The sequence below is a fragment of the Manihot esculenta genome, chromosome 2 (genome assembly GCF_001659605.2).
Source record: "Manihot esculenta cultivar AM560-2 chromosome 2, M.esculenta_v8, whole genome shotgun sequence".
NCBI lineage: Eukaryota > Viridiplantae > Streptophyta > Magnoliopsida > Malpighiales > Euphorbiaceae > Manihot > Manihot esculenta.
Window position 1 is genome coordinate 3,856,420 of NC_035162.2, and position 26,048 is coordinate 3,882,467.

General features: G+C 33.9%; 2 protein-coding genes and 1 long non-coding RNA gene across 4 annotated transcripts; all 3 read right to left on the reverse strand.

Annotated features, from left to right (window-relative positions):
• Positions 1–2,062: 2,062 nt before the first annotated feature.
• LOC110610136 (transcription factor CSA) lies at positions 2,063–4,125 on the reverse strand. Its single transcript, XM_021750006.2, has 3 exons — positions 3,568–4,125; positions 2,915–3,427; positions 2,063–2,485 (listed from the first exon to the last, which is right to left on the reverse strand). Exons 1-3 carry the CDS (start codon positions 3,947–3,949, stop codon positions 2,235–2,237), a joined length of 1,146 nt encoding a protein of 381 aa, XP_021605698.1. The 5' UTR covers positions 3,950–4,125; the 3' UTR covers positions 2,063–2,234.
• Positions 4,126–12,668: 8,543 nt separating this feature from the next.
• Positions 12,669–14,224, reverse strand: LOC110605784 (expansin-A5). 2 transcript variants are annotated; one of them, XM_021744430.2, is made up of 4 exons: positions 14,117–14,224; positions 13,889–14,019; positions 13,509–13,797; positions 12,669–13,388 (listed from the first exon to the last, which is right to left on the reverse strand). In XM_021744430.2, the coding sequence occupies exons 2-4, from the start codon at positions 14,013–14,015 to the stop codon at positions 13,079–13,081; spliced, it is 726 nt and encodes a 241-aa protein (XP_021600122.1). In that variant the 5' UTR covers positions 14,016–14,019; positions 14,117–14,224; the 3' UTR covers positions 12,669–13,078. The 2 variants fall into 2 exon arrangements, with proteins under 2 accessions (XP_021600122.1, XP_021600115.1); XM_021744423.2 differs by lacking the exon at positions 14,117–14,224 and having other exon boundaries at positions 13,889–14,104.
• A 7,094-nt stretch (positions 14,225–21,318) lies between these two features.
• LOC122723110 lies at positions 21,319–25,725 on the reverse strand. Its single transcript, XR_006349965.1, has 2 exons — positions 22,890–25,725; positions 21,319–21,516 (listed from the first exon to the last, which is right to left on the reverse strand). It is a non-coding gene; the product is annotated as an uncharacterized LOC122723110 (long non-coding RNA).
• Between the last annotated feature and the right edge of the window lie 323 nt (positions 25,726–26,048).

Here is a 26,048-nt window from a genome sequence, read left to right on the forward strand (position 1 = left end):
AGAGAGACAGATATATATATCACGGTAGAAGCCACGCAGAGGGGGTTCTCTCTTCTTCCTTTTCCTTCCTGGACACCATTTTTATTCTTTCTGTAACCCTTGCCTAAATATACTACTCTGAGCCATAAAATCTGACTTGAGCGTCGGAGGGCCTCTGCCGGGGCACCCCCGGTAGGCCCCTGACCATTCTTCCTTATTTTACAGATCCTTTCACCAGGTAGAACATGGAGAGACCCATCAGGGAGCCCAACAAGAAAGGACCCAGAAGAAAACCAGATCTATCATGGATCAGGAAGAGGAAAATATTTATCATCTGCTATTGTACCTTGTACAAGGATAACAATTTTAAACACAAACATTACAAAAAGATAATATAAAAAATTAAAGCTTATAATTCATTTTATTTGTGTTCGTATTGATTTATTTATAACACAATAATAATTATACAGTCGTGTTACACATTCATATATTATTTTAATTTAACATACATTTTATTATTCAGATTATAGGTACTTATCGACTTGTGATCTATCAATTTGATTTAACTATCAATTTATAATTATATTATTACAAAATATTATTTAATATAAATATTAATTTTTATAAATTATTTTTATTTTATTTATTAAAAAAATTATTTAATATATATATTATATAATAGTATTGTTAGTAAATTTTTTGTTAAAATATACATTTATTAAATATTAAATTCTTTTCAATATTAAATAATTAAGCTTTTTATTTTAATATATTACTATATTTATGAAGGTTAAAAATAAATATATAAATTTTATATTAAAATGTGTCAAATAAGTATTATTGAGTTTATGTCAAAACATGTTAAATGTATTGAATCATGTCAAATAATGTTAATGAATTTATCATTTTAAATCGTATTAATAAATTTATTTATATTAAATCGTGTTAAATGGATCGTATTATGTCGTGTTTAATTTAATACAATTAAATTAATTTTATTATGTCGTATCGTATAATATATATAATAAAATATTCATATTAATTTTTTTATTTTTAATACGATTCATTAATCTATTATATTCATACCACCCTTAATTATATACATATGGATATAAATACGATTTTTAAACTCGAATCACAGCTCCTGATACCAAATTTGAAATTGAATTGTAATGAATTTTGTGAGTGTATTTAGTATATTTTTTATGTTAAAAAAAACTTTTTAGAGAAACTGTTATTTGAATATTTTTATAATTAAATTATGTCAAAAATAATTTTGAATTATTTTTTATAATTTTGAATTATTTTTTAATATTTTTCAAATTCTATGTTTAATAGAGTGTTTTTCTCGACGATAGTTTTGACAGCAATGCCAAACAAGTTTTAAACCAAATAGATTTAGTGAGAAGCAAGTATTTTAAAAATATTAATTGTTGTCTAATTTTGAAAGAAATATTCAGTATATTCAATTGCCAGCTAATTCTCATGATTTACTACTGTTGGGTGGCGAAAGTTTAAAGCTAAAATGCTTCTTTCCCCGCGCGGTATTGCTTGAATTTGAACGTTGATCCTCAAAACTCCAACAGATGTGAACTGCAGGAGTTTGCTCTGTGAGGCTTTGATGTTCAGCTTCTCCCTTACATTTTGCTTCTCCAGACATCCGACTGGAACAGCAAAAGTACAGGAAGTCGTAACATACAGGTCCCAGAATCATCTCAAGAGATTCTCACGTGGTGGGCTGATAAGGTGATGTCATCTTCAGTAAATTAAGCAATTAATACACTTGCCTACTTCCCTCAACATTATTTTAAATGTGTGGTTGGCTGATAATGGCACTGGATAAGAAAAAAATTATCAAGTACTTTCGGCATACAGTATAATAAGTTAATATATTATATTTAAATAAGTAATTAAAATAATTAAAATTTTAATAAATTTAAATTAAATTTAACTTTTATATAAATATAATTTTTATGGTAATATTAATTTAATGGATTTCAGCTATCTATTTCCAAATTAAGAAATTATATAGGGAGTCAAATGCATGAGAGTAAGACCAAAAAGATATATAGAGAGAGCTATAAAGACATAATTAAAGCTACTTCATCGATTCAACATTTGGAGAAGTGATTTTTTATGGCTGCTTGAGTTCATGAACAAAGATTGCGATCACGATGAAAAGGGTTAAGTCAGATTCATGCATAGAACGAATGCTTCTACTTTCTCTCGTCCTCTTGGTGTTCAGTTCAAATTGTTCAAGAAGCCCCTACCCCAAGAAAATCTATAAATGGAGGTGATATGGTGGTCTGAAAATGGCAGGTTGCATTGTTATCTGAGGATGATATTGATGATGATGAAGATGGTTCACAGTTTGAGACTCGGGATGTTGGTGATGCCATGGAGTCTGAGAATCCTGCAGAAAGGTGATGGTTGCTTGATTGTTGCATGTTGTGGGAAACAGTGAAGGTGGTACCATTCTGACTCGAAATCTCATAACTCTTGTGACCTGCAAATTTCCACCATTGGTTGGCCCACTCACAAGGATCATAAATACTGGCAAGCTACAGAGATCATTACTTCACACCCGTAGCAACTTCACAAAATCATAATAAATTCCTAATTCACTCGATAAAAGAAATTGAAGAAGCTGAATATTTTTGTCAAAATTATTTATCTTGCCCATTTTTTTTTGTAGAGTGTAAAATATTGTTGGAAATAACATATATATGAAACCTTCTATTTGCGTCAAAGACATAGACCAAGATATCATGCAATTGAACTTAGAAGACCGGGCATGAAGTTTAAACAATGGAAAGAGGGATGACAGTTATTTCATGTAAAAAATGGCCAATACGTGGGAATGCGCAGAAACCTAATTTTTGCACAAAATGCATAGATGCTAGAACGAAGGAAGTGGAGAGACCAAAGGACAAACCAGAAAAGAAATCAAAAGGTGTCTGTTCTGGACAAGATCCATGGGGAAGAGATAGTAAATTGCTGCTTCCAACAAATAAGACTGTACCACTTGTGGCTGCCTCTTCACTAGAAGTCACGTCGCAAAAACCTTTACAACCTTCAAGTGGGAAGTGAAGAGATGGTTTGGTGATTATGGCATTGCAAAGATAAGGAGATTTGGTTTCTGTTACGTTAATGGCTGTTTCTCTGGTGGCAGAAGAACTGCCATCTTCCACCCTTCTTTTAGCAGCTTCAGTCTGTTTTCTTCTCCGATAAGCAAAGGATTGCTCTCTGTATTTTCTAGCCATTATAACATGCCAGTGATTTTTAACTGCATTATCAGTCCTCCCAGGGAAAAGTCTAGCAATTAAGGCCCATTTGTTACCATAAACTCTATGAGCTGTCATTAGCTTTTCTTCTTCCTCTTCGCTGAAAGCACTCTTATTGATTCTTGGATCTAATTGGTTGAACCATCTTAGTCTGCAACTTTTACCTTGAAATTCCACAAAATATGACAGAAATATAAGAAAGAATAAAAAATAGAAGAGAAGTGCACAATGACTTCCAAAAACTCAAAAGTCTGCAGAAAGGATAGAAAAAAAAAAAAAAGAAGAAGAAGAGTAAATTAATTACCTGATCTGCCTTGCAACTTTTCAGCTATGAGGTTCCAGTTTTGAGGCCCGTAAAGTGCAACAAGTTCCTTGAGTTTAGCGTCCTCCGCTGGTTTCCAATGGCCTCTAGCACAGAGCTTCGACGACTGCTGATGATGCATTAGTGATTCCTGGTCACTTATTAAAGAAATCCCAGCATTACATTTATCTTCAACGTCATTGTTTTGGTTACTCCCAAAGCTAAAGGTACAGCATTTGGGCATTGGTGATGATAAAAAAGCCATATAATGATCACCCTTATGAACATTAAGGGTGTGACATGAACAAATGTTGTAAGGAGCCATGTGTGTGAAGGTCTCCATTGAGGAGGTGCAGTGAATGTTCATGTTGAAGGGCATGGGCATATGATATTAAAGAGACAAAAATGGAAAAAAGAAGAGAAAGAGAGAGAGAGAGAGTTAATGCAGAGGGATAGAGCTTCTTCTTCTTCTTCTTCACTTGTAACAGAAAATCCACACGATTACTCATCCTCTTCTGCAAAAGCAGTTTCGCTTGTGCGAGTGTGACCTCTATTTTGACTTTTTCCCACACTAACTTGTAGCGCGTCATTCTACGTCTTCATTCTGTTGTATTCTTTTTTTTTTTTTTTTTTTTCTAAATAGAGGAAACTCAACTTTTTATATTTTAAAATGTATTTGATTTAAATTAATTTTAGTCATAGTATCTCTAGTGCCCCTATTTGTTGTTAAAAAAAAATTAGAGGGACAGTAGTGTACATAGTGAGTAGTACAGCAATTTGGATTTTGCTTGTTAAACGTGAGTCACACGTGTAGAGGTCATCTCAAACGTCACTTGTGATGTTAGGTTTAGGACAAGGCTAAGGCAATAGGCTGAGCCTGAGCCTGGGTCTACGTTTAAGCTCTTTCTAGTACCAGAACATGGCTCTCTCTGTCTTGACACGCGAGATGGCCACTTTAATGCCCCAGGTCAAGGTTGGACCAGCAATCCCAAATCTTTCCTCTCACAAAGCCCTTCTCTCTCACACTCCCACTTGGGCTTTAGCCACCTGGGAACTATCTTCATCACTTCGTTATTTTCTACTGAACGTCAAAATTTCTAATTCATGCCGATTTATGGGTCGAGAAATTGGGGGCTCTTTATTAAAGTGAAGTGGTGTAAAAATTTTTTTATCAAAATGTAGTAAATTTTGTTAACAGTCTCATTAAAAAATTAGCCGGCAGAAAATAATTAATTGGTTGTATGATTAAGGCGATCGTAGATAATAAAAATAAAGAATACTGAGAACGGTAAACCATATTCCCAAGGAAAGTCAGATGATGATATGACTATAATTTCTGTGACTGCCATAACCATTACATCAACTATTCAGTCTGTATTTCCCATCTTTTTTACCCCTTACTTTGACCCTGCTTGGACATCCATTCCTACCCTCATTTTCTTCCCCTCTTTATTTAGCATCTCCAATAACCTTTAAATTTAATGAAAATAAAATGAACAAATTAAATTGGGAATCAGGAAATAAAAAATTTTCATTATAATATTGTGTCCGTCCCCACAAGAAATTCTCTGTTAAAATAAAAATCCATTTCCCTAAATAATAAGAAAAAGTATTTTCCTAAAAAAAACATTACTTCAAACAGTTAATTGTTTATTTTGGAGGTAAGAGCCATCCTACATAATTTGAATTATATATAATAATTAGCATAAAATTACTAAATAATTTGAATTAATAATTTTATATCAAATAAAAAATGGGTTCAAAAGTTATTTCTAATCGTTTAGATCGTACTGTTTCAATTGATATCTGTGTAACGGCCAACTACCTGTTTTCGGTATGGAAGCCGTCCCATATTAGAATGTAATGAAAAATTGAGATTGTATATAATAATTATCATAAAACTATTAAATAATTTAAATTAATTATTTTAAATCAAACAAAACGTAAATTCAAAAGTTATTTAAATTAATTTGGACCGTACCGTTTCATTTCTATATATAATATTCTTTTTCTACGTGAGAGAAGTATAACTAAGAAAAAAAAAGCCAGTGTTAAAGATATTAATGAGATGGGTAGCTAGATATATGCATATAGATGATATGAGAGGAAGCTATCGGTTCTTCAAAATCCAATTAGCTGATTGATTATATATTTCACTTGATTTATGATGGAAAACATATCCACGGCATGTGTTTTTTTATTTATCATTGAGATAGGTCGTCAATCGCCTAAAGCTGCTTCGTATTGAACTGAAACTAGAACATCGTGAAAGCTATTAACATTTCAGCTAGTGGAATTATGATATGAGAGGAAGCTATGGGTTCTTCTTCAAACTCCGATTATTTTCCCTTAATCTCTTTTTCACCTTCAGTTATGAGCTGGTTTTGACCTTGAAAAATGCAGGCTCTTTTCCGCCATGCTTAATTCTCAATCCTTTCCAGGGATGGGCAATGTTACGCTGCGAAACAATGTTGTTTGCAGCAGGTTGATCACCGAGTAAGTAAAGCAAAATCCAGAAAATTCACATGAGGGCTAAAAGTCTATGAATCCCAAACACAGTTCTTCCAACAACAACTGGATATCAATGTCATTGGATAAACTAAAGCTCTGCATGCACTTGACGCTGCTTGGAGTACATTTAATGCAACAACCGAAACATGGCGTTCCAGAGCAAAATCAACCAAGTATTGCACCAAAGAAGATAATGGAGGCTCTGTAAACATCTCAAGGTTGTTTGATGAAACTCTAATATTGGGTAAACATAGAATGACAGGGACACAAAGAGTCTATATATGGACGACGGAGATTTACTTCCAGAGTTCCCTCCATCTAGCGGACAAAGTGCTTGGTCTGATCACCAGAGACATGGTCTGGTAGTTCTCTGATTCAATATGCTAGCGAAAAGTGGAACTTCTTTGGTGGACATGGCTTCGTCCAAGATCAATGTACCAGGTTAATTTCTAGTGATCGAAAAGAAACCCTAGAGATGCACAATCATAGATATCTTTCTTTTTTTTCCTTCTTCTTTTTCTTTGAGTTAATTTCTTCTATTTAGGGAAAGATAGGAGTTGAGGCAAAAAATACAAAAGGAAAGTTTTCATTAAAAGCGATGACAGCCGAATTGTTTACATTTGGCGTGAGGCTGGATCTAAAGAAGAATATAAGCTCAAATCCCATCAGATCATTCTCAAGCAGACCGGTCCACTACCACAGTACCTAATTTGGTTACATAGAGCAGGCTGGATGTCTCATGGACGTGGGCTCGACAAGAGATAACTTAGCCCCGCGATATGACGTGAGGGAGAATAGTTGGCTCAGTTATTTCGCAGCCTTAACAGCATATGCGTCATGAGAATTAAATGGTCGTCTGGTATGGAGGGGTGTTCTGACGTGTCCGTACGTACGGATCTGAGTGACAGTGAAAAAGTCCAGTCCAAAATGGCCCAAATAATTTTTGAACCCACTTTTCAGTTGGTCCAAAATGGTTAACTCAAATTATTTAGTAATTTCGTGCTAGTTATTATATACAATTCGAAATTGCCGTAATCTGACGATGTGAAACGATTTTTCAAGCAGGTAACTGACGTTACATTCTCCTCTACTAAATTTGCGACTTTCTCATCGCAACTGAATCGAATACAATTGATAAACCAAAATTGGACTCTCGAGTATTGTGGTTCGCTAATATCTCGGGCAGTTCCTTCTCGTCTCACGCAAGTAGCCCTTTCCTTGCAGACCCACTAGCTCCGCACAATTTTTTTGATTCAGGGTGGTTCTAATATCAATTGAAACAGTTCGGGACCCAAATAACTTTTGGACTCACTTTCAACTTGGCCCAAAATGGTTAATTTAAATTATTTATTAGTTTCGTGCGGGCGCTCTCACTACCGTTTCTGCCTTCTGTCCAGTTTTTGTCGTCTGGCCACCATTGCCGCCGTTACCACTACAGACAACACTGGACGATGAATATTCGTGCCGTGGCATGTATTTGGACATAAACTAGGTCCCGGGTTCTGATACCAAATGTAAACTATGAATATGATCACCCCAAAGATGTAAGCGATGCTGCGGATCTAAGACTTTGAAGGTTCTGCAACTTTTGAAGCCTCTGTAGTTTCTGTAATTTTTCTGCATAATTATGCAAAAATAGAGGAAAATAATTTTGGAACAGAGAAAAGGAAATTTACTCAGATTCCTTTAAAATTTGACTCACACACCACAATTTCATTGAGGTATTGCCTTATTTATACTTAAACTAAAAAACAGAAAAACAAGCTTTAATCCGAGCATCACACCACATTACGTAAATCTCGGATTGAACGAAGATCAAGTGCTGACCAATTCAGAAAAATAAACATGCAGAAACAGATTCGGAAAAAACGTGCAAAGTGGGTGAAAAGTGGATACTTGTAACAGCTGGCTTAACAACTGGCATAGCACCAAAGAAGAGAATGGAGGCACCGTAAACATCTCAAGGTTGTTTGATGAAACTCTAATATTGGGTAAACATAGAATGACGGGCACAAAGAGTCTATATATGGACGACGGAGATTTATTTCCAGAGTTTCCTCCATCTAGCGGACAAAGTGCTTGGTCTGATCACCAGAGACATGGTCTGGTAGTTCTCTGATTCAATATGCTAGCGAAAAGTGGAATTTCTTTGGTGGACATGGCTTCGTCCAAGATCAATGTACCGGGTTAATTTCTAGTGATCGAAAAGAAACCCTAGAGATGCACAATCATAGATATCTTACTTTTTTTCTTTCTTCTTATTCTTTGAGTTAATTTTTTCTATTTAGGGAATAATAGGTGTTGAGGCAAAAAATACAAAAGGAAAGTTTCCATTAAAAAGTGATGACTGCCGAATTATTTACGTTTGGGGTGAGGCTGGACCTAAAGAAGAATACAAACTCAAATCCAATCAGGTCATTTTATAACAGACCGATCCACTACCGCAATACCTAATCTGGACACAGAGCAGACTATATGACGTGATGGAGAATAGTTGGCTCAGTCATTTCGCAGTCTTAACAGCATGCGCGTCATGAGAATTAAATGGCCGTCTGATATGGAGGGGTGTTCTGACGTATTCGTATGTACGGATCTGAGTGACAGCGAAAAAGTCTGGTCCAAACTGGCCCAAATAACTTTTAGACTCACTTTCCAGTTGGTCCAAAATGGTTAATCTAAGTTATTTAGTAGTTTCATGCTAGTTATTATATACAATTCGAAATTGCCGTAATCCGACGATGTGAGACAATTTTTCAAGCAGAACTGACTGTTACATTCTCCTCTGCTAAATTTGCGATTTTCTCATTGCAACTGAATCAAATATAATTGATAAACCAAAATCGGACTCTCGGGTATTGTAGTTCGCTAATACTTCGGGCAGCTCCATCTCGTCTCACGCAGATAGCCCTTTTTTCGTAGACCCACTAGCTCTGCACAATTTTTCTGATCCAGGGTAGTTTTAATAACAATTCAAACAGTTCGACTTAAACTGATCCAAATAACTTTTGAACTCACTTTCATGGCCTAGAATGATTAATCTAAATTATTTAGTAGTTTCGTGCTAGCTATTATATACAATTTGAAATTTTCGTAATCTACCGATGTGGGATTATTTTCCAAACAGGCAGTTGACCATTACATACATAAACATGTAGTACTGTAGTAAAGAGGCGGTTAAAAATCACTAGCAGACAAAAGAAAAAGGAATAAAAGAGAAGGAACATAATTTTTTTGACTAAATTTACATACAAAATATAAATCCTATTTTTTGAATTTTAGAATATGAAAAGGAAGTAAATTAGTTGTTTATAATTATTATAAATTAATTAAGAGAATAACACATTACAAACACTTTTTTATACACACTCATTGCATGGGATAATTTTTGTCTAAACCTAATCTATATTCAACGTAAAATAAATTACCTGAGTTTATTATATATTATTATTATGACTCCTGAAAGCTTATATTTTATTTAAGCAATCAGCTTTCATGTCTATATTGAACTGTGAATGGTTCTCGTTCCAGTCCAGGATTTCCCGTATGGAGCAAAACCCATTATGTATATTTAGGTATGGACTGAAGCACAAAGACCCAGAACATTACAGGCCCACAATTCCATATACATATTATTCTTGGCAGCACAGATTTCTTTTGGGATATAAAAGTAAAACTTGTTGGTGTCCTAATTAATGTGTAGAATTAAGAGCTTAATTTCTACCATCCAATTATTAAAATTTTTTATTAAATTTATTATAATAATTTTGTCCTAATTAATAAAGTGAGTGAGAGTGGGAAGTGGCCTACCAACAATACATCACATGGAGTTGAGTCTATGGACATGACGTGGTGGACCTAACCTAACCTAATTCTATTCTCTAAGGCCAAATCACTCTTCTTTTTTCACATTCCAACTCCCACCTGTGCTTTCCTCATTTAGTATTTGCTTCCAGCTTGCCTTTGATGCCGATCTGCTAACCACCTCTGTTTCAACTTCACCCTCTTTTATTTATTTCCTCTTTTTTAATTAATAACAAAAAAAAGGTTGAAAAATTCAGTTTTGCGTTGATTCTTACCAAATAGAAGGTAAATATTTTGAGTTTATTTTTTATAAATTAAAAAGCATGAAACCCAAAATTTAACTAATTGAATTGAAGCATTAAGCATACCCTAACTGTATCACAATTGGACAACTGAAGGTTAGATGGTCATTCTCAAAGCTACAAATAACATCAATTGTAATTTCAGCAGGCTAATAAGACATGCAACGGAAGGGGTAGGAAAGGGCCCGCATCCCACGTGCAGTCGAGGCTTGGATTCAGTGGGGCCAAGAGAAACGGGAAAGTCATCAGCTTAAATTGCGGATATCCCGTGATTGAATACGGTGATGCCACGCGACATCTTAGTTTGCATCCTGTGTGCCTATTTTTCTATCTATCCAATTAATTAATTATATTCTAAAATTCATAAATAGAATCACTTAATTCTAAATTTTGTTACGCATAAAACATGCCACTTAAGATTTTCATAAAATTTTATCCGATAAATTTATAACAAAATAAAAAGTTTTTTTTTTTAAAATTTAAAAAATATTGAATTGGTGCACTTGGAGACTTAGTCTGGTGGAGAGTTCATTCTTGTAATTTTGTGAGGTCAAAGGTTCGACTCCCCTTATTTCAGAAAACAAAAAATGTTGGATTGGGAGATTTTTCTTAGGCATTGGAATGCTAAAATTAGAAGAAAAAAGCGAAAATGATTATTATTATTATTTTTTCCATACTGAGGAAAATCAGTGGCTAAATTTTAGAATTTAGGTATATTAAACTAAAAAGTGAAATTTCAAAGAATTAATTATCCCCACATGTGATGATGTGAATATGTGAAAACAAAATATAAGTCCATAATTCCTCAAGACTTATTCAACAAAATTCCGTTTTCAATGCCATGAAGGAAGATTGCTTTAATTTTTATTTTTTTTCAAAGAAAAATGCTTTGATTGAGCGAATGCTGCGCCATTAACCGTAACAATCTAAAACTAATTTTATTAAAATATTTTGTAAATAATTATTGAGATTATAAATAATAAAAAAACTTGATAAAATGTAAATATTAATATAAAATAATGTAAAATTCTAATTAATTAAAAATAACAGATTATCTAATAATTTTAATATTTTTTTATAACTAATTAATATTTAATTTTAATTTTTGATATAATTATTAATAATTAGAAGAACTATATATTATCGAATAATTTAATAATAATAAAAATTTTATTTTATATTATTTTTCATCATCATTTAATATTTAAATGTAAATCTAATAATATAATATATGATAATTAATTTAATATTTTTAATTAATATTTAAATTTATTATTTTAATAATCTTATCTAAAGAAATTAATTTAAATATTACCAAAATTATTAATTTTTAATAATTATCTTACATAATTATCAAATAAAATTAATTAAACTCATAAATTATAAATTTAAACATACATTAATTGATATATATCTAAAACTATTTTAAGAAATTATCTAAATAATAAAATAATTATTAATTTTAAAATTTAAAATCAATTATAAATGATTAAATAATATAATGATAAAAATAACAATCTTATTATTCCCCTCTTCCACTTTTATATATAGTATAGAAATATAGATAAAAAAAAACTTATTTATTTATATCTTCAGACTGTCTTGATCTATGGTAAATTGGATTCAAATAATTATTTATCATAACAAAAATATTAAAATAGTGTTTTTTATAAATTTATAAAAATTAATTATTATTTTTATATAAAAATAAATTATAATAAAAAATATATATATACACCCGAATTCATATATTTATGACAATGACGCATAAATTGTAAAAATAAAATTTTAAATATTTATTATAATTATATTTTTTTATTAATATTATTTTTATAATTTAAATAGTTAATAAATTATTAATAATTTATTTTATTAATATTATTTTTATAATTTAATAAATAAATTTTATCACTATTTTTTTAATTTCAACAAATTGAATTTATTTTTCTACAGTAAAAACCTTCATTTTCAAATCTCAACATGGTAAAATCCTTTCATTTATACTCTCATGTGCATTAATTTTGATTGGCGTATTGGGTGGAAGCTGGTCGAGACCAAATTAGCCTTCCACTTGTATTGTGATATTCCGTTACTGGGTGTGAGGATCCCAATTCGCATATGGTCGAATTACCGATTCCGATAATATATAAATTCTAATTTAATACTATTAAATAATTTAAATTAATTATTTTAAATAAAAAATAAATTTTAAAATTATTTGAATCAGATTAGAGTGAATTGTTGCAATTTATATCAGAATCATTCTGAATTAAAAAAAAATTATACAGAAATTAATTATTTTAAAATTGTTGCAATTTATATTAGAATCATTCTGAATTAAAAAAAAATTATACAGAAATTAATTATTTTAAATTAAATAAAAAATAAATTGAAAAGTTATTTGAATAGGTTTGAAGTGAAAAAAAAAAAACCGTATTTGAACCCGGCTGTTTATGTACATCCATAAATTTAGTAATTAGTATGGTAATATAACATAAATGATTTTGCGGAGCAAATTGAATTAATTAGGGCATAAGCATACTCAAAACAAGTAAAAATACATTTTTTTTTTCTTCCTTTTTTGCATAAAGCATATTCAGAAGGACTTGCGTCTATAAGTTGATACAGTAACAGCAATGAAAAAACTGACTTAATTTACTCTCCCTCAACACAGCAGTTATAAGTAAAGCCTTGAGGCTTGATTCGTGGCCAATTCTTCAACTGCAAAAACTCAATACTATGGGGAGAAATCAAAAAGGGCCAATTCATGAGAAATCTTGATCCCCCAAGATCTCTTCTAAAGTGCACTCTGTTTTACCAAAGGTGCACTAATTAGTAGTTGCTCAATCCATACTGTAGCTTAATAATGCATCTTATGAGAGACTGAAAGGCTCTGCTTATTAATATCGAAATTGGCTTCCAGTGTATGTCTGGCCAAAGGACCAGCCAGCAGGGGCAACATTGTAAGAGAGCACACTACGGCTGTCACTGGTGGTGACTAGAAAAGAGAGACTCTGTCCATTCAGGTAAGAGTTACTCTGCCAGTTTTGGCCCCAGTTTCTTGACATTGGTTGCCATCTAGTTCTTGAACCCTTTATGGCTACTGCATGTACATCGCCTGCTCCACCTACATTGGTTACCAGTACTAAATTGAAGTAGGAATGTCCATTGATCGTGAACCTAATGCCTCCACTTCTCTTGCAGCTTACCCTATAAAACCATAAACACTACTTAGCAATTCTTCTGGGATGTTGGAGTCTTTTCCTGAAACTGGAGCAGGATAAAAAGGCAAAGATGAAGATGGAGATGAGTGGTTTTTAATTGGCCTACCTTCTGTAACTTACTGGGACAATACCAGCTCTGTACTGGGCAATGTGTTGGAAGATTGGTTGAGAGAGATCAAAGTGATGGTTGGGAGGGTCACACCAGCCTCCTGGTGGGCAGAAATTAGTGGCAGTGACAACAATGGAGCCAGGGAGGCACCATTGTGGATCATTCACACACCTGAGCTCAAAGCAAGCTCCGCAGCTCAAGCCATTGTCAAATAATGCAGTGCTTAGTGCTGCTGTGTTAATTCCATAACCTTGGCTGTAGAGGTTACCATAACCGCAAGCTCCACCTAGAAAAAAAAAAAAGATAACCAGTTTATAATCAAAAAAGAAAATGGCATGTGCATTAAATGATTAAACTTGGAGATCATTGTGACATACCCATTGTGCCAGAAGCGTCACCACCTCCATAGAAGGTGGCATGGGCATTAATCCAACCTCCATAGTATCCATGAGCAGATGAGACAAGTGAGAGAAATCCAACTGCAAGAAATCCAAGAAGAGCCATTTTCCTGCACAAATTAACCATGTGGACACTTGAGCACATGCTTTAAATTTATAATTGCAAAATGGGTGAAGAAAACAAGAAGATAAGGAAAAGATTAATACAAGAAAAGGAAGCTTGAAGGAGTTGCTGTGAGGGTGGGAAATGAGGAGGGGGGCTTCAAGGGAATAAATAGAAGTAAGTCGATATCAAACCTGACTGACAAGCAGACAAGTTTTAGGCCGTATTGGGACCATGCAATACACTTGTTGTAGAAACAAAGTAGTTTTTTACAGGGTTGAAAGTGGTTTTTATGGGTTCAGGATTCAAACCGTGTGGTTTTGAAGCGTGGCAAGTTGTTCCATTAGGGCAAAATGCCAAGAAATTCAAAGTGGGGCTACTTGATTTCTACTTCTATAGGTTTCATTCATATATTTATACTTCTCTTCCAACAAAATTTAACGTTAATAATATTGGTTGCAGGAGGAAGACAAAAAACTGGAAACGGCTCCAGTTCAACCACTGTAAATGAGTTCACCAAGGCAATCACAATACAGCCATAACTTTTAATTATCATCTATATGAATAAGCTATACTTATATATGAAGTCACATCAGGTACTTTGAGTTTTTTTTTTTTTTTTTTTTTTTTTTTTTTCAAAAAAAGGAAGCAAATTGGCATGGTCCCTAGCTAGTTACAGGTTTACTGTATATCCATTAAATGTGAAGTGGGATATAGAAATAAATGGGCATCCATCTATAGAAATAGAAGTGGAGTAGTGGACTCATCACTGAGCACATGGATATTCTTCTTAGGATAAAAAACTTTGTAGTTTGAAGGAAAATAAGCCACTTTCATCCTATTTATTATGTCTGATGCATGCCTTTTTCAATAGAAAATGTTTATTTTTTCAATAAAAATCAATTTTAAGAAAAATAACATCCTTTTTCAAAAAGGTAAAAAATTATGTTTTTACTAATTATCTCACTAACATCACTATATATATTAATTTTATATAAAACTTATTATAATTTTTTTAAAATTTTTTGACATTTATAATTAAATAATAAAAAATAAATTATTTTTTAAAAGAATACTTTGTTAATAAATTAATTCCATTTGTTTTCTTCTATTTTATTAATTCATAAACAAACCATATTAGCAAAAAACATAAAACCAAACCATTTATCATCTCTGAATGCCAGAATTTTCAGAGCACAGTGCTGTTGAATCTGATCATAGCTAGAATAAAACCTAGACAGAAGATTGTATGCATGTGAACTTTTTTTTCATTATGGTTTTTATTTTTTAATTTTGTTTTCCATCAGCTCAAAACTAACTGTATATCAACCTTTTTCCTTGATGTATGCGGGGCCAAAAGTTACCACTTTTCTATTGTCATTGTTATTGAGTGATTGATTCACTATATCTGCATGGATTTTTCAGGTTTTGGAACTTCCTTTGTCACTTTCTTACTGCTTGGACCCTCCAAAATAACCTTCCTACTACATACCCCAAAGTTATACAAATTAAGCAGCTTAAATTCTGAAATCTCTTTTTTTTATAGGATGTTAATATCTATGCTTTAATGCTGTATGTGAAGCTGCAGCCATTCTCACATGCTATGTTTCTTTAAGCATTGGACCCATGAAGGCCCCATCCATCCATCCATCTAATCCCACTTCAGTTTTCACTAATCCCACTTGTTAGTAAACTTAAAAGATCTATTATTATTGTCATCTTTCAGACCACGTGTGTAGCCACCATATGTTCTTAGCTTTTTGTCCTGCTTTGTCACCAAAAGCTTGGAGTTTTTATATAATACTATGGATGTGCATGATCAAATTCAGACCCCGAGAAAAGAAAATTGCATATCTTTAGCACTAGATTGAGTGGGCCTTAATGTCTTAATTCACTTTTCTGATTCCTGAGCCACCTTTATGGAAGATTTCAGTGCAGTAAAAGCAAGCTTTTTTAGGCCCAGAGGACATTTTTGTTTGAGATTTAAGTGATGAGCCTCTGAAACTTGGAAAGAGAGAGTTTGATTTCTACCTAGCTTTGGCAATAAAAGGTGTAAAAGAGAATTCAGAAATAGCAATGATTATTCAATAAAAGCAGACCCATTTCATTTTGGGACATGACCTGAGCCCTTTAATTTTTTTAACATAATGACTGAGGACCGACCAGTTCAGGCACTGAAAATTAGCCTTGATGTTCCTTTATGGTCTGTGTCTAGCTAACTTCTACTAATAGGTTTCTGTGAACTTGCATTAATCAAGCATAGAAATTTGTACAGGAGGCTACAATAGCTATGATCCATAGAGGAGACAGTATCCATCTCAAACCTCAGCATATCCTGCTGTGGGTTCAAGTTGTCTATCCAATCTATTAGTGTTCATGGCTACTCCACTCCGTCAGAGTTACCCTTTGGCAATTTCAGTGAAGAATAGAATCCAAGAGCTGAAATTAAAAGGAAAAAAAAAAAAAGAGAGAATGTTTTGTAGGCTCTCAAATATTGATCATCACTGTATCAAAAAGCCAGAACTTTTAAGGGTGTTTTGATAAGAGATTGACGGTCAGTGACTAACATTTTTTTAATTATTTCCCAACTGCAACTTTAGAACATTTGATAACGTTGGTAGTGGAAGCAGTCTTTCAAAATCAAACAATTATTGATTAAAATTTATGATGTTTGACTATTGGCATACATCAAACTTTAACACTTGATAGTTGGCTGCAACCATGCAATCATCTCTTCAATCAGTTCAGTTAATCAATAGACATTTGCTATGATCTGTTCAGTTTGATGCTATAAAATATATGCATGAAAATTAGATAGAAATGTTCATTAGACAGAAATGACTTTGCAAGCATTTTGATTCTTACGACTCGGTTGATCTTGCAGAAGCTTGGAAAATGATTAAATTACTCATATGAGATTATTAGGTGAATCCCAAAAGTTAATTTATTAATAAGATTTAAGGGATTTTTCATATAAAAAAGATCTTTTAAAAAAACTCAAGTACCAAAATTGACTAGACAGAATCATCTGTTAGTGGTTCCTGAATACAGCTAATGTTTGATTAAGAAATACCAGAATTCCAACATATCACATGTATCCAAGGATAAAAATTGAGTGATGGAACAAGTTTGTTCCTTTTTTGTTCACAATTCAATTTCCTGCTGATAGAAAGCCACACCAATCAATTAAATGCCAAACCCCACCTAAATACACCACTCTATATACTCATCAAATATTTGATATATATTAAGATTGCAGATGAAACACATTCACCAAACTCAACCATCTCATACTCTCACATTAAGAGAGAGAGAACAAGTCAAGACATGCAGGCTAACATTACTGCCGGTTCATTACATTGAGGTATTAATTAAGGTGATGTCCCCATTTCATGTGGTCTGTTTACCAGCTAACGTCAGGGAACCATTGTGCTCTGTGACTGAAATCTGCAGCAAATAAAAGTTGCAGTGTTAATAATTCAACTGGGATGTGTAAAAAAGAACTTCTCTTTACAAGGGACTTCCAATATGGACCATGTCCATGTATGTATATGAAGGTTACAATCATCTAAGGACAAGAGTACAATCGCATTGATTTCTACAAGGATATATGATGAAGAGATCAAGGGTGGGTAGGGCTGCCAAGTAAGATGTTTGACAAGGAAATTTCTGATGGTTAAGTTAATTTGTGATGAGATAAGACGGCAAAGAAAAGGTGAAAACTTTATAAAATGGGATTATAGGATATGAAAAGCAAATTGTAAGACTTGGAGTTTAACCTGAGGGTCAATATTAAATATGAAGCATATTCTGTCTAATCAGTTTCAAAGATTCCAGCTTTACTCCACTTTTGATGTATCCTTGCAAAATCAAATCTGATTATCCATTTGGACAAGGACACCAACAAAGCATCATTGAAGAAAGCACTCCAAAATCATCCATTATATTTTAACTGAGGACGTTAATTAAACAATCATGAAATTAGGGAACAAGGGTACTGCTCCAGCAGTGTGAAACTGCACAAACAGAAGAAAATAAATAAATAAATAAAGATCTCTTGCTCTTTAAGTTGAATCAGGGGGCAAATGCCCAAGTGCGCGAACATAGACAAGGTTTTGTATGTTCATGAAGATACGCAGTCACTCTGATCGTTTTAGTGATAGGGACATACCAACTCCCTTAACTATAAAGACGAGTAAGTAGTAACAATAATATATAATTTGACCTAATGCCAAGTGGATAAACAATTAGCATAATATTCAAACAAAGCATGCACATGACAATATCTTATCATCATATCTTAAATCATTTTCATTTGCTCAGGTAATTTCCGCATTTACCAGCCTTTCGCGCAATACAACTTCACACGAACCTTGTAAAGATATAGGCCAATGGTTAATTGCTCTCATGGAGTGAAAGAAGAAATTCTTCCCCTTTACAAATCTATCTTCCATAGTTCTATGCATGTCCACCATATCCGCAGCTTGCAATCCTCCCTCCTGAATAATTACCTACTTTTGCGCACATTGCTCCAAGCTAAATGCCACCCATCATTGCAATCCCTGCAGCTTCAAACATCCAACGTCCTTTTTCCTGCTTAATTTAGTAAAGCTTACAAAAATGCGGGTTTAATTTTGCTTTGATGCTTTGGCTTTGCAGCTTCATTGTCTATATTTTTGTTCTTAGTTGTTTTCTTAACGAAAAATTCAAATTCGTTACCACCATCAAATGCGTATCAAGTAGACATCTCAAGTCAACTCGTGCTTTAAAAAAAATGGACGTGAATGTTTCTGCATTTATCGAGACACCCTTTACATATTTCAAAGCTGTCAAAACGATGACAATCGCGTTCTTTCTATTAATTTATAAAAATATAATAATAATAAAAAAAAACAGAGACCTCAACTGTTGCTTAAGACGGCCAGCTCTTTCTTGCATTCCAGGCCAAATGCTTCATCTTCGTCGAAATTTCATCATTATCTAGTACAGACATGGAGAGAACACTTTAGCACCCACCCTTACCCACATGACTCCTGAAGAAGTCTACACCTGAGCTGCACAAGCGCTCGCAGGCAAAACATGTAGGCCATCGAGTTATCATTTCAAGCTTTTGAGTGCACGGCGTTCTACGCAGCGAATACTCTCTATTTGCGACAACTGGAGAAATTCTTATGCGCAAAGAAGTTAAAGACCCTTGCTACAAAAATAGTTCCTACTTCCTAGCCCAACTAGGATCACCGACACAATAGTTGGGTCCTCACCGCGCCTCCCAACTCTCGTGGGCTTACAGCTCATAGGACTATGAAAACCTGGAAACGCGAATGCAACGACCAGGTTGTAATGTCTTTCGGCACTCCACACAAAAAGGACATTCACACTACCGAGACGATTAGAAAGAAATTAAATTGTTTTAATTATTCATGAATTGCCCATAAAATAAAACATTGCAGATGCTGGAGAAGAGGGACTACAAATTTTCGCAGCAAGAAAATGAAATAAAATTATAGATCTTAAAGCATTATCTTGATCTAATTAAACAAGGATTTCCCATGAGAACTAATGCTGTAACCAGCTTTGAAGTACAGAGAGAAAACCAGAGGCTACAAAAAAGCCATTCTCCATGCTATAGGTTTAACATCATTGAAGACAATTATGAGCAAATTGAAAAAGATTACAAATAAATATCATCTACCATATCAATCTCATACAGCAGGGAAAAACATAAGAACAAGATATGCATATCTATACATATATATATATGCTGCTTTTGCAACTAATTTAAAAGATTTATCATCTTCACCAGAAAGAAATGCTTGATAGGCAAAACCTGTTCAAAGAGGTTGCATCATAACCAGGTCACCCATTTAGTTGAACCCCCTGGTTGAGTCATTGCTGTGGCTGCTGATATGTTTGACCAGGAAATGTGCAGGAACTCATGCATAGGCTGGTGCTCCTGCCAACACAGCTAGATCCCAAGCAGACACTTGCCCAGCAGGAACTTGAGCTGGGACAGAAGCTGCGGCAGCGTAGTTGTTCATAAGGAGCATTGGAGCAGACTGAGGATTCTGCCACACAGTTGGAGGAGCAGAAGCCCCAGAAACCTGTCGTGCCACAAGCAAACTTGAATCTGCAATGGTGCAATCTCTGCTCTTTTACAGAGAAAGAGCACAATTAACTACATTCTAAATTTTGTTGATAAATGTGACAAAGCTTATATTATCAAGAAGGCGACAATCAAATGTCAAGAAGCACATGTATTAAAGGATCAAATCTTCTTTGACCAGGAATGGATGCCTCTTATCTTACACATCATATTTTGTTTTCTTCTCATTTTATTCTCATTGACATTAACCCAAAAGCATAATTTTATACCTTTACATTGAGATCAGTATGACGAGAGTATGATAGATGAAGCTTACAATAGCTACCATCATAGATACAATGTCTTTCCAAAGTTTCTTCGGCTACTGCTGCAGTTGCAACATCTCGAGAACAATGCAGACAAAAGATCAGCTTAATCCATCAATAAAATTAAAAGCATGTGCATCATTAACAATTGGCACACATACAGAAAAAACGAAATGCAGATATTATCATCAATAACATATTAAACGGAACAAAAAATCCCAAGCAAAACTATTGGATGGACTGATATAAAGTTACTCCTACATGAAGCAAAAGAGAAATAGCTTTCTCAATAAAAATATAAAAATAAAGAATCCACATATAGTTGAAACTTGAAAGTCCGATTAGTGGAATGTAACTCATTAGTTCACAACACAAAGTAGATGATCTAGAATGGTCCTTGGAGCAGGAATACTTGATATTCCCAAAAACTATAAGAACTGCAATGATGGCATGAATGTCCACAAAGAAGCCATCACACACATGCAACTTCATACTGAACCCGCAACTTCATACCGAACCCGCAACTTCATACCGAACACGTAAACAATAAATCATCCTCGTGAAGGCATACCAGGGTATTGAATTAGAGCCCATGTTCCACCATTTTTCTCAAATATAGCAATCTTCTGGACAGTACCAAATGTAGAATAACATTGTATTGATCCGGAAATCGGACCGCTATCGGCGCTAGGATTCAGATCGACTTAAGGTCGCTGAAACCCGTAGCAAGCCTGCTATACATCCTGTGTATCTGATAAAATCTCATACATAATCATACATTATAACAAAAACTTAAACATTTCCATGAAACCGAGCTCAACTTGTGCATGTATCATACTGAAAACATAAAACCCATATCAGAGCCCTCATCAAATGCTCTAATATGGTTAACATCACATGCCTCAAGCTTGGTTCAAACATAAAACATATTTAAAACTTTTACATAAAGATCATGTTAATAGGGATTACAAGGTAAAGAAAACTAGGGCCAAACACAATACTAATCTATTAAACATTACATGTCCACAACTATTATATTACATCAGCTACACCAGCCACTAAGCTGACTCCCCGTGCTATCTCTGATCCTGGAAACCTAGGATTAGGGGAAAGGGATAAGCTACTAGAGCCTAGTGAGCAGAACCACAAAAACAGTTTAATAAACATATGCTCATCTGAAATGTGTCACAGCACAAACAAATCACAACAAGATGGACTTGTCACCAGTAACCCTCTACATATTCCAAATAGTGCTCGGCCCTCGACGGAGCGCCTCAGGACTTCCTCTTAAACATAACATAACATATCCATAAATGCCAAGGGCGTAGAATTGGCAGCCTGGTCTTTCTCTTACATAGTGCCAGGGCGCGTAGAATGGGCAGCTCTGGTCTTCCGTATCCGTCATAACATAACCTGCTCGAGGGCTAGTGGATAATCCAATATCCATCCACAACAATAGTAAATTATGCAATGCATCATATTCGTGAATTCTAATGCAACAACCTATCACGTAACATGCATTCGTGATGCATAAACATACTCAAAAAGTTTAATTACTTTAAAACAAGAGATTAGTTCAGTTCTACTCACCTCTGGCTGACGCTTGACGCTTGACTAAAACTGTAGCAGCTGACTCACTGCTGGCCTCTATGGTCTCCCAGGTCCGATCCTATACAGATGGACTCCCATGAGAGATCAAACATAGTTAATACATGACTCTAAACAACTCCCCAAAAACCCCCTAAAACATACCAAAACATGTTAATGCATATGACTCAAGCGAAAGGGCATATGCGGAATTTACCCTGAGTTCATGGCTATACATAAGCACTAACAAAATTGCAATAATTCCGATGATGAATAAGGAAATATTGAAATAGATTGAACTTTCCCAAAAAGTAAATTAAAAATTTTATTTCTACTACAAGGAGGACACAAGACAAGCCTGGTAGGCCTTTGCCCTTTTGCACCATTTAACACATTAACAAGGAGGTAGGCATGTATGCAAGTGACAGAATATCCATTCCCTCAATACAGCATTCACGGATTGCCCAACAAATCCCAAATCAATGCTAACTTTGCACGACTTTGCTGCATTTAACAAACTGTGTATCCAAAAAGCAGAAAAAGCATACCTTATCCTCAAATGATTCTATCTTCTTATGGTACTCGGTTGAACTTAATTCCTAACCCCAAACTAATTGGCATCAAATACATAAATCCTTCACTTTCATTCAGCACATTTTAGGATGAACATCAATGCTCATTCTTTATGATAGATTTAAAATCTTTCTCAAGCAAATGGGAAAAATGTTGTTGTTCACTAAGACATGGACAGGTGGCTAAAAAGAGAACCAAAACAAAGAAGTGCACTGCAAGCATTCTTAATTTATGTTTTTATTATTTTTTCATCATAAGCCAGAAATTGTATTCAAAAGATACGAGAAATGCCCAATAGAAGGCACTTACAATTGAATGACATCAATGCTCACATCACCAGTTTCAACACCCTCGACGGTTACAAGCAAAACGTCTCTGGGAACATCACCTGGACTTTTGTTGTTGACAATCTCATGTCTATCCGAGTATTAAATATGCAGTCTTAACTCTTACCATGAACTTGTGCAGGTTCAGATGATGATGCCCAGTATGAAGCCATTTGAATTGCCTGATTTAGGTCTGCCTGCAAAAGTGCTTTTACAGCTCCGTCAACATTTAGTTCTTGCAGGAAAATGATATGATATTTCTATAAACATAAGGTACCTATTTAAGAGAAAATAAGCAAAATACAATATGATTAATGAACTGAAAGAAAACATTCATAATGGATTTGCAATACACGCATGGGAAAGAATTATTTCAGAAAAATAGGGATTGCATTTCACTCCATGTTCCGCAATATTATTCATGGTACCTATTAACCAACAAAATTCCATCCCCTTTCAGCTCCCCAAGATATTATGTATATGTGTATATATATAATATATACACTGCATCAAAGCATGTGTATACAGAGTTGAATATGAGAAGTATAAACCTCAAATTTCCAATTTTTTTCAGGAAGCTATCTAACAATAAGGGCCAAAATCGAACCAAACTAGTCAAAATACTCGAAACAGACTACACTTCATCGGCCTCTTAAACTTTCGAACTGCCTAAAGAAAGATCCCGGGAAAAAATAATAGGTAAAGGAAAAAAAAATATGACAAGCTTACAAATTCAACGAAGGCTTGATTCCAATTAAAAGGTTCATAAGTGGTTAACGGAGTTGAAACTACCAAATTTTGAGGGGTCGGTATCAATTTATGCTTAATTGCTCCACATATTGTCCCTCTAACTATACTGTAACCGTAAACAAAAAAAATCAAAAACAAAAGTTGTTGCAACTGAATTCTCGATCAATATTATCACCTTCGTAGGAAATCAGAAAATATACTAACTAACAAAAAATTGGTCAAAAAAAATTATACAGCAAAAAAGTATGAGTTTGCTGCATAATTTCTTCTCAAAATTGTTGGGTAGCCTGTAATAATATAACCTTTACTTTCCATCCTCCTCTTTTTTCTCTTCTTTTCTCTTTTCTCTTGATTGGCGTGTCAGGTTCTTCATTTTGTTCAACATGATTTCATAATTTCATATAGACAAGATCCATGATTTCTTAAGACTATAAGTCATGCATGTGGACAAAAACTAAGTGATTAGAATAAAAAAAAAAAAAAATTAGAATTTCACCTCAAGGAAATCAAGCTTTGCAGCATTATCACGATTGCCCATTAACAAGGACTACTGCCCAAACTCTATTGCTTGTGATCTTTCTTTTCTCAACCAATAGCCATGAGGAAAGAGGCATTTGAAACTAAAATATTAACAGGACACAAAAAAAAAGAGCAATGAAAAATAGAACCCACTTCATGAAATGTCTCCAAACAGTTCGACACCTACGCATCTAAAACCAGCAAGCAAAGATACGTGTCCATCTTTATCAAAGACCAAGAAAGAATTCCTTTATACAATCCAAAAAACACAAAAAAAAAAAAAGAGCTCAACCAAAAACCAAGCACATTCTACCTGGAAATAATCACCCAATAACCAAACCATGCAAATTGAGAGAGCTCCAATCAAGTCAAATTTCCTTATCTTCTTCACAACCCTGTTAACTTTGCTACGGATTGAGGAAATGTGTGAGGTAATAGAGAGCCCCAATCAAGTTAGAACCCAGTAACCGCTAGAGAGAGGAGATTGTCAATTTCTCTTTTCAATTCGATGAGATTCCACTGAAAAAATGGAAAGCAATACTCATTCGACATAGGAGAAACTAAGTGCAGAGGGAAAAAAATGAGAGTGGAGAATCGAATGGTGACCCGACAATAGATAGAAAAGAAGCTGACAGCTAAAAATGAAAATCAAGAAAGTGAATTGAAATTGTCTCGAAGAGAGAGAAAGGTAAGAGGTTAAATAGAGAAAGGAGAGAGCATCGCCACTGAAAAAAAATATTGAGGAGAGTGGATGAAGATTGCATTGGAGGATAGTTATGAAATTAATAAATTTTTATATGGGCTAATGGCTAAAAGGGTTAAAATTGGACGAATCTCTTTTAAGATTAACAGAATTAAATTAGAAAAATATTTTAATCTAATTTATAAAATAGAGAGGTAATTTAATTAGTTTGATTAAACATAAGAATATGATAGTAATTATCCCGTCAGCTAATAGAACATCAACAAAGGCAGGAGGAGGATATGAAATCCACTCCCGATGATCAGACACGGAACTTGCTGCCTAACCTAAACACAATGAGCAGCACAGTTTTAGATCTCCTAACCTGACTGAAGAAACATTGTGCATATCAAGAGCCACAGAACCACAATATCAAAATAGGAACCAGTAGCACGAGCATGACGAAGAGCGGAAATTGCAGTCAGACTGTCAGATTCCAAAATAACAGAGGTCCAGTATCCTTGATTCAGCCGAGTGCCTCCCGAATGCCCAAAATCTCCGCCAGCACTGGTTCATAACACCCCTGTACACGAAAAGATGCAGCAGCAAGAAAAGTAACCTCACTTTTGAGACCAGGTATTCTCCACTCGAGTTGCTGCATCCACATTGATCTTCGCATAACCAGGCCTAGGTCTCTGCCATTTAACAAGCTGCTCTGAAAAAGTGGAAAGTAAAGAGGGACATCTTAGACATGCAGCCATCCAAGCTGAGTAAACTGATTTAGCAAACTGAAGAACTTGGGAGGATGACGACGGAGAAGGAGCCAAGAGCCTCGCCATACAATACCACTAGCGGAATGCTCACTTTTTTTTTTTTTTTGTTATTTTTAATAATTTATTGATTATAATTATATATTTTTTAATTTACTTAACTCAAAATTTTATACATTAATTTAATTTATATAATTTTTTCTTATTTCAATTGTAATTTTTAATTATTTTATGCCAGAATTAAGTATCTTATTAAATTTCTTGTACATAAGTGTAATTTCTATAATAATTTATAGTAAAATTAATCCATACATTAAAAGAAGTCAAATTCTTAACTCACCAAATGAATAGAGCTATACTATATTATGTCTTAATATAATAAGATTGTTTTTAAATTTAATTAATCAATCTAATTGATTAT